The following is a 10,413-nucleotide window of genomic DNA, read 5'->3' on the forward strand; positions in this document are numbered from 1 at the left end:
TAAAATATGTAATTTGTTAACAAAAAAATTTGATCATTTACTTTTCATTAAAAAAGACATCCGTAGACTTCGCGCACAGTAAAAAATGTGTCAGCTGAAATGGGAACCAACTCTCAATTCTTCAACAACACAACAGTAAAACAAAGCGCAAAACGGTCGTTTTGCTCTCTGCAAGTGCAGCGAATTTACGAAATGAATAAAATCTACATACAGGGTGGAGCAGTCAAGTTAGATGTTTTGTTTTGCTCCAACATACTCCCCCCTGTTGAACGCTATAGTTTCAACAAGTATCACACGGTAAAGGAGCAATTTTCTGAATTGGACGTTTAAATGTACGCTGTGGTGTAGATACGTCAACTACGCGAACCTTTCCGTCAGTGTCTGGATGAATCTGGGTTATACGCGCTAACACCCACCTTTGAGGAGGCAAATTATCTTCATGCACGATTACTATTTGTCCAAGTTTAACATTGGGTTCAGGACTGAACCATTTAGCTCGCTGTTGTAAAAATAGAATATAATCGCGTTTCCAGATTTCCCAAAAACGATGTTTTAAATATGTTACTCGCTGCCATCGAGATAAACAAGATAGTTTCTTGTCGTCTAAACATTCATCTGGCGCGGCCCGTAATGATGAACCTATTAACAAATGTGCTGGAGTTAAGGCTTCTCCGTCGTTGGGATCATCAGAGTTTGCGCAAATAGGCCGAGAATTTAATATTGCTTCTATTTCAATTATTAGTGTATTAAACTCTTCTAACGTTAGATTAGCTTCAGCAACATTTTTCACCAATAGTAGTTTGGTTGATTTGACAGCAGCCTCCCAAAGGCCACCGAAGTGTGGAGCTCTAGGAGGAATAAAACAAAATTCGAAATTAGACTTACCGCAGAAAGTCATTATTTCATTAATTGACTTCTGCTGAAAAAATTTACTAGCAAAATCTCTTAATTTCTTTTGTGCGCCAACAAAATTTGTTGCATTATCGCAATATAGCCGTTGTGGAACACCTCTTCTAGCAATAAATCTTTTAAGACAAAGAAGAAATGCATTAGTTGATAATTCGGTGACTACTTCGATATGACATGCCTTCGAAGCAAAACAAACAAATATTGCAACATAAGTTTTATAAGGAGCTTTGCCTCGTATACGGTATGATGTGAAAAATGGTCCGCAAAAATCGATGCCACTAATCAAAAATGGACGTTGTGCCTTGAGACGATCAGCTGGCAAGTTTCCCATAATTTGATTCAATAATTTTGGTTTGTACCGAAAACAGTGAACGCATGAGCTAACAACCTTTCTCACTGCTTCTCTTGCATTAATTATCCACAATTTCTGACGGAGTAGAGCGATTAATACCTTTGGTCCAGCATGTAAATTTTCTTTGTGTAGAAAGTCAATATAAAGCTGCACAAATCGATCATGTTTCGGAACCAACGCTGGAAATTTAGCATCAAAGGGAATTTCTGCGTTTAGTAGTCTTCCACCAACTCGAAGAATTTTTATCTCATTGTTGCCTTTCACATTTGTATGTAGGAACGGAGAAAGTTTTTGTAAGTTATTGCTTATGGTCTTACCACTTTCTAATAAATTAATCTCATGTGAATAGGTTACACGTTGTATTTCAGCAATGATTTTCCAAAAGGTGATGTCTAATTCCTTTGATGATATGTGCATGATATCAGTTAGCTTTAATTGTTTGTCAGGGCATTCTTTGTTAAACATTCGAAAAATATAAGTACATATACGTAAAATTCTATAGTAAGATGAATTATTGTGTATTATCTCTAAAAGTATTGAGTTCTCATTATCAATCTTTCTGCACTTTAATGTGAGTGTTTTGCGTAGTTCTATTGGATGTGCTTTAATGTCACCAATTTTACGTGACGGCCATTGATCTGTATGTAAATATAAAAATGCAGGTCCGCTGAACCATATTGTTTTAGGTAATTCTTCAGCATTACAACCGCGAGAAACAATGTCTGCAGGATTGTCTTTAGATGGTACGTGATGCCATTTGATGTTTTTGGTCATTTCTTGAATTTCTGATGTACGATTTGCTACAAAACAATTAAGAGAAGATGAATGCATTTGTAGCCACTGTAAAACCACCTCAGAATCTGTCCAAAAATATACTGAATTCACGAATTGTTCAACCTTGGACATGACTTTATTCCATGTTCTACTTAATAAGAGGGCTGCACACAGTTCAAGTCTTGGTAGGGATTGTGCCTTAATCGGCGCTACCTTTGATTTAGCAATTAAAAGAGTTACATTCCATGTATCATTCAATCTTGTACGTATATAAATGCAACAACCGTAGGCACGCTGTGAAGCATCGGAAAATCCGTGAACTTCACTCTTAATTTCACTGTCAGTAAAAACATAACGAGGTACATTAATAGAATTTAAAAAGTATAAATCATCTCTTATGTTTAACCATGATGTTAGTAACTTTGGAGGCAGAGTTTCATCCCAACTCAAATTTTGTATCCAAATTTCCTGAATTAGAATTTTACATCGTACGATAATTGGACTTAAAAGTCCCAATAAATCAAAAATTTTAGCCACAGTTGATAGAACCGATCGCTTTGTATGAATGTCATGAGTCGGAATTTCGTATTGAAAACAGAATAAATCACTTTTTGGTTTCCAAACCATGCCTAATGCCTTCGTGATGGGATCTGCGCTAGATTTGATATTGAAACTTTCATCACTGCTCGACACTACTTTGTCGCAATTAGAACTCCATTTTGCGAGTTGTAATCCAGCCTTTGATAGTAAATTTGTAATTTCTATTTTTTTGTTTAGTAATTCAGTAATAGTATTAGCGCCGGTGAGAAGATCATCAACATAGAGATCTGTTTTTAACGTAGAAGCACCAATTGGAAATTTATGAATATGCATGTCTGCAATGTGAAAGAGCGATCGAATAGCCAGAAACGGAGCGGATGATGTTCCATACGTCACTGTATTTAATTGAAAAATCTGTAAATCAGCGTGAGGATTATCTCGCCACAACACTAACTGAAACCATCTATCACGTTTGTCCATCAAAAATTGGCGGTACATTTTTGCAATGTCCGCTGTCAATGCATACTTATGTAATCGAAATGCCATGAGCGTAGTTATTAAATCTTGTTGAATAGTCGGTCCAACCATAAGTGTGTCGTTTAGAGAATACTTAGAGCAAGTCTTTGCTGAAGCATCAAACACGACTCGAAGCTTTGTTGTGAGACTTTGAGGCCTTAAAACGCAGTGGTGTGGTATGAAGTAGTGTGGCTTCGAGAAATCTACTGCTTTTATATTAGACATATGCCCTAATGATACATATTCATTCATGAACTCTGAGTACATTTTGTATAGAACTTGATCTCGTTGCAACCTATGTTCCAGTGAAAGAAAACGTTGTTTAGCTAGATGAAATGATTTTCCTAAAACATCGGGGTTGACTTTAAAAGGTAATCTTACTTGAACTCGCCCATTTTCGGTGATTGTTACTGTTTTGATGTAGTGCTGTTCGCAATTTTTCTCCTCTGCGCTGAGTTGCGGGGAGCTTATTTTGTATTCTTCTAATTCCCAAAATCGTTCAAGGAATGTATCTTCATTGTGTAATTTTTGAGTAAAGTTGCATTCATATGATTTAGAACATAAGTCTGTACTATGCGTGCCTCCTGCTACCCAACCGAAAACAGTGTTAATTAAATATGGCATGTCTTTGCCTAACGAAATTTTGCCATCAAGTAATAAATCAAAGAAGATTTCTGCACCAATCAGCATGTCCACTTGACAAGGTCTATCGAATAATGGATCCGCTAATTGAATATTAGTAGGAATTTGAAATTTTGTTACATTAATGTAGGCTCTATGGTTTACGGAGGAAATAGATTTCGTAATTGTAAACTGAGAAGACCATTCAAAATCGGACGTGCGAGAATGCACAGTTGCATATACATTATAATTGAAATGTGTTTTCAAATTGGAAATACCAAAGACTTCTTGAGTAGAGTATTGCCATTTTAAATGCAATAATTTGGCTGTTTCCTCTGTAATAAAGTTTAATTCGGAACAGGAATCTAAAAGTGCGCGCACTGGATGCTTAAGCCCAAACTTGTCCATCACAAATACCAGAACAGTAGGAATAATTGCTCTTTTTGAAGACTGAATTAATAATGATGTTACAGCGCTGTTAGATTGTTGTAGCTGTCCTTGCTCTTGAATTGCGATACTTGGACAACTAATTGATGAATTAATCAAAGTATTTGTAAATTTGTGTAAATGAGTATGACGTGATGAACGACAAATTCTGCAACGTGATTCGGATTTACATTTTGTAACGGAGTGCCCTTTTGTCAAACAATTTATGCAGCAGCCTGCTTTCTTAACAAAGTCAAAGCGCTGAGAAACTGGCGTTGCTAAAAACGAAGGGCATTTTCCTAAAAAGTGGTCAGCTGCCTTGCAAAATTCACAACCAGATTTGACACTGAGATGCGTTTGTAATACTCTTCTTGGTACAGTATTAAAATTATTTCGTGATTTATTTTCGGAAGCGTTTATAGACGTAGCTCGTCCTTCAAGAAATTGACAACGCCGACTTAACATCTTATAACATTCGTCCCAAGAAGGCATTTTTTCAAATTCTTGCTTTTCGTCATGTGCAAATTTTGTTTCTGCATCAACTTTACTTAGGACTATATAAATTATAATAGCATTCATAACTTCTACTTCTGAGCCCAATGAAAGCAATGATGATCTTAATGCTGCAACAGTATCAATTAGTTTACGTAGAGAAGCCGGATCAGCTTTAATCATTCCTGGAATATTAAAGAGTTCAGTAATGTGGTCTAAGAATATTAATACCTTATTATCGAAACGTTCTTTCAATCGTGCCATAGCCTTTGGATAATTTTCTGCTGTAATTTGAAAGGCTTCGATGACTGCAAGTGCAGGGCCTGTAAGACATGATAATAAATAATTGAATTTATCGACATTAGATAAGGTTGGGTCATTGTGCACCAAATGCTTAAATGCTGCGATAAATCGATTGTAGTTGGCATATTTTCCGTCAAATTTTGGCAATTTTAAAAATGGTAAACGAGAATTGTGGGCAACACTGAAATTGGATGTTGTATTCATCACACTGTTTTCAAATGAAGTATTACTTCGAGTTTCTTTAAGCAAATTAAGTATTTTCGCCTTTGAAACAACAAATAGCTCTTCAAAATCAGCTCTGGCATTGTCTTCTGGATTTAATTGTTCGATTTGTGATTGAATATGGCATAATTGTTTGAAATGAGATTCTAGAATTTGTAGTCGACATTCCAGAATTGTTGGATCTACTTCGTCCTTCTCCTTCTCTATTTTAGATCGAATCGAGGTCATGTTCCTTTTCACTGTTGATCGCTGCTGCTTTAAATTATTTAAATTAAGAGCAGAATTATTACTTGAATTGACTGCATTATTAGCCGTATTAGCTGCATTATTGCTTGCATTGCTGGTTGGATTGTTATCATTATCGGTATTCATTTTATTGCTAGGACACGTGTCCTGTCACGGTCGCCAATGTTTAGTCTCGAATAGTAAAACAAACGAAATGTTTGAATTCAATTGTAAATTTAATTTTTATTAAATTATTTTCACCAAATGTAAAATGTAAAATGTATGTAAAATGTATAATTGTTTTAAATTGGAAATTTAAATTTTATAATTTAAATACAATGAATTTAGAGTATATAATTTTTGTAATTTTAACAAATGTAATTTTAACAAATGTAAAATATGTAATTTATTAACAAAAAATTTGATCATTTACTTTTCACTAAAAAAGACATCCGTAGACTTCGCGCACAGTAAAAAATGTGTCAGCTGAAACGGGAACCAACTCTCAATTCTTCAACAACACAACAGTAAAACAAAGCGCAAAACGGTCGTTTTGCTCTCTGCAAGTGCAGCGAATTTACGAAATGAATAAAATCTACATACAGGGTGGAGCAGTCAAGTTAGATGTTTTGTTTTGCTCCAACACATACTTTGAGGGGAACTCTTAAAATTGAAAGTAAATTTTTGAAACTAAATTGCATAAATATCTTGGCACTTTTCACTGAAAATATTGGAATATAGTATCTACGATTTTTGGTAGAAAATTTTAAGCACTGGACATTTCACTGACATAAGGCGATTATTAATATTAATGCTTTTCTTAACAGAGGTGTTATATTTTTAGTAATTTCGAATAATACGAAAGAGGTAGATTCTTCAAAAATATTATTTTTAATTAAACTATTTTCTGGTATCAGTGTATAATTAAAATACGTTTAAGGGAATACATATATATCTATACATATATAAGACGTTAACTCATGGTAAAATATTTTTTTTCTTAATTTTTTATTATTTTTTATTTTCCCATAAGGAGTTTCACCGTGTCTGGATGTCGATACTAATAATTCGCCCATTTATGTAAATGTTATCCTCTCGACTTTGTTCGTTAAATTACGTCAGGAGTTGAAATTACATTAATTCAATGTTTGTAGTTGTAGTTGTACACAATATGGCGAAATTACTAAATTATTACAATTACTAAATAAACAATTATGTGTGTACATATAATCTCCAGCCAAAGTGTGGGTTAGGAAGCATGTTATATATAAATTAAATACAATTTTGAAGGGAGAGGTTAAGAAAATATCAGGTGTGGAGATAACAGAATATGTATTAAAACTTTTCTCATGAAAGACGATATTTTATTCTTTTAAAATTTTAAATAATGTGAAAGCATAAAATTTATTGTACTTAAAGATTATATTTTAAGTGTGTTTGATTACTTGGCATTATCAATCATAAACTAAATTATGAAGACGCTGCTAAAATTATATTGTAGTCAGTTTTTTTCGCTATATCATAATGAAGTTTTCTAAAAAATTTCGCTAGAACTCACAAAACTTCACTGGATTATCTGTAAAAAAATGTTGTACATTGTCATATGCTGTGAAAGTTAGGTTGGACTAAAAGCTCTTGTAAGTCTTGTCAGTTCAATAGACATGATCAGTGAAAGTAAGATGAAGTACAATAGTGTTACTCAATGCAGTAAATTAATTCACTGAATTTAAGATAACTGCAGTGTCCTAGGATATATAGTTTTTGTAAACACTGAAAATTAATGATTAATATTATTTGTTAATTAAATAACAAATAAAGGCATTGCTAGAAAAAACCACAAAAGATTTTGTAAGTTAAGACTTTCACAGAAAAGTTAGAAGATTTGAACTTCGTAAATAATATATGTTAACTGTTATAAGACTTCACCTGTACTTAATTATAAACCACCAGGAAGCATTAGTAATGATAACAATGCATTTTTAGGCTCAGCTTGAACACGTATGGGACTAAAACCAACTTTCAGCGTTCGCTCTACAGATATCCTTTGTTGGATGAAAGACTTTGTGTGGTTCGTTCACAAGAGAAAATTATCAGAAGCATACTCCTATAGAGTAATTTTTCACAAATTAATTTTTTTCACAAATTAAAAAAAAGGCCCTGAAAATACTGATGTGCGTCAACATACGGCACAACAGTCGTAGATAACATATAACAACGGTGGGATTCATCACATATCCAACATGTTAATGTTGTTGCAATGCAATTCCAACTCTTAGACAATTAATAGTATTAGTCCTAACTCACAAAATTTGGTTCATCAGCAGAAGTTGTAAATCCATCTATGACTTTCTCGCCTTTGTCCTGTTTTGCGTCATTTCCATGTCTTTGCAAGCCTCTGAATAAAATGAGGATGATTCTCAGTATATTAAGGTGACCCGTGATTCTTCGCCTCTCTTCGACGATAGTTAGTGCAATGAAGTGATGGTTCAACTACAATTTTCTGTTAGAACTCCTGTCATAATTATTAAATTATCTTTCGTTAAGTTCATTCATTCTCTATATCAATTTAAATAGTGGGTTCTTATAAGCGACTTAAAATATACTAAACCTAGTAGGTTGTGCTCATAAAATCTTTTTTGTTTTTATTTTCTTCTCTAATAAGTAGTGAAATATTGTTCTATTCTAAGCCATAGAAAGGGTTGGGGGGTCTATATATAAAAGGTCTATATATAAAACACATTTTATATATCAAATCGTTAAGTTGTATTTAATACAAACAAGATAAATTGACTAATAGCTTACAAATTAGAAGACCATAGCTTTTATTAAGAGATCTATGTTTTCATTTGCTGTAAAGTTTTAACTACTCAAAATAAACTAATAATTTTTTTTCTAAACAAAGTAAACTCAACTCATCTATTTTTTTTATAATTTTTAATAATATTTACATATCGTTGAACGAGCTCATTGGCCAATTGTTTAAATAATACAACTTCTTAAATTAATTTTAAGTTATGTTATACAATTGACTAATTAGAACGTTTAAAAATACATATAAAAAAATTTCATAAATCAATCAACATATTGAAAATCATATTGTGGTATTTATTAAATTTTATAACATAATATGAATAATATATGAATTTAATATATGAATATATAATATATGAATTTAAAAACATTTACTATCAATCATGCTTAAGATTGAAGATTGTAATTCATGCTTTGAATGCTTAAGAAGATTGAACTAAACTTAAGAATATGTTGGTATTTTTTAAATTAAAATTAAATTTAAAAATTTATTTTTTTTTATTTTAATTAGAAAAGTTTTGAAAAGGACTTGAAGGTTGCATAGAACAACAACCAAAATGGAGCTACATTACAAATGTATCCAACATCACTTGACTGCTCACTTCAGTTTTATATCTTAAAGTATTTCAAATATTATTTTCATCAAGCACCACTTGTTCGTATCTCAGTTATCATGGAATGGAAAAACCATAAAAAGAATAATCACGCATAAGTGGATTTGTCAATTTTGTTTGCAAAAAGAACATATCTTGTGCATACGCCTCGATGTATACTATAAAACCTTGCAAAAAAAATTTATTCAAACGCACTTGACTAGAATTTATGAGTATTTTTGCAAATGTCAATGTTGGTTTCTTATTGTTATGAAATACCACAAAAAAAAGGCAGCAACAATAAGAAAAAAATAGCAACAAAAAGAAAATATGTACAACAACACAAATTGAAGATGATCCAATAATGTACTTAAAACATATGAAGGAACGTACTTAAAGGATACTGTCACATTAGTGACAAGCGCACTCATATAAGTTCATGAGATACCGAGTCGCATAAATGCGTGCTGAAGTATATGGATGCTTCTATGCAAAAGCAGGAATATTTTGGTAGCATACTTTCTGTTTATTAAAATGAATGCCTTACATTTCAATACTTTCAGTTTCTACTCGGCGAAAATATGAGCCAAAGAATAAAAATAAATCAAATATGCAATTTTTGATTTATGTGCGCTTTTCCTACTATTTTTTGCTCAATGAATAAGAGGGGATTTTTTGTAGAGAAGCAAAATTCGGTGGAAGTGTGTTAAAGATGTGCGTAGATGATTTCATATGAATCCTTCAGATTTGGAAAAGACACGTGAAAATATTTCAAGTATGACTACGCCTTGTTATTGCAATAAAATGATTTATGTCAATTCTTTATTTGTTTGTTTATATGAGACATATAGTATATGTGAGTCCAAAATACCATAAAACATAGAGTTTCTTCCTAAAGTTTGGCAGTTGAATTTTTGACTATAAAAAGGATATGAGAAAATTATTAAGGAATAATGAAAGCAGTTAACCAAGTTTAATTGCAATCAATTTTTCATTAGTTGAAATAGTCCAAGCCATTTTTGTTCAACTTAAGCACTAACCTTTTACGTTCTTCGTTTCTCGTTTTTTTCAAATTTTTATACAATCTTACATAGTTTTTTTTTTGTGTCAAACATAAATGGAACGGAAATATCCTGAACACTTCGGAAGTCTAGTCAAATGATGTCTTCTTTTTAATTTCGGTTCGGTTTAAGTGACAACGGCTCATCGCGCAATTTGTTTACCTTGTCTGCATACACCGCAGTTATTACCATTTTTGTTCTCTGAACACTGCATACTTTCAGGGAGGATTTTTTTTTTAACAACTCTGTATTTGGAAATTTTTTTGGTGATGTTTTGTTTTCTGTTTTCCGAACATCAATTTAAAAATTGCTACATTAGCGTTGGGCACTTAACAAGTTTAGCCCCGCGTAATATTCCAAAGCCCACTCCTAATACATATTGCATCCTCCCTCTCCGGATTCTCTTGACTGTTTGGTGCGCATTAAAATTAGTGATTAATTTTTACGCCTAAAATATGTAAATGCGAATTGATGAATACACCATGGCACATCGCTTCATTTTCCACTTCATCTAATTCATCGCCACCGTGTTCAGCGGTTCAAGAAAATGATGTCCACAGGGAATTTT

General features: G+C 32.6%; 1 protein-coding gene across 1 annotated transcript; it reads right to left on the bottom strand.

Annotated features, from left to right (window-relative positions):
* Positions 1-280: 280 nt before the first annotated feature.
* LOC119666473 lies at positions 281-5,527 on the bottom strand. Its single transcript, XM_038075751.1, has one exon. It carries the CDS (start codon positions 5,525-5,527, stop codon positions 281-283), a length of 5,247 nt encoding a protein of 1,748 aa, XP_037931679.1.
* Positions 5,528-10,413: the final 4,886 nt, after the last annotated feature.

Source organism: Teleopsis dalmanni, chromosome 1, assembly GCF_002237135.1.
Source record: "Teleopsis dalmanni isolate 2A chromosome 1, ASM223713v2, whole genome shotgun sequence".
NCBI lineage: Eukaryota > Metazoa > Arthropoda > Insecta > Diptera > Diopsidae > Teleopsis > Teleopsis dalmanni.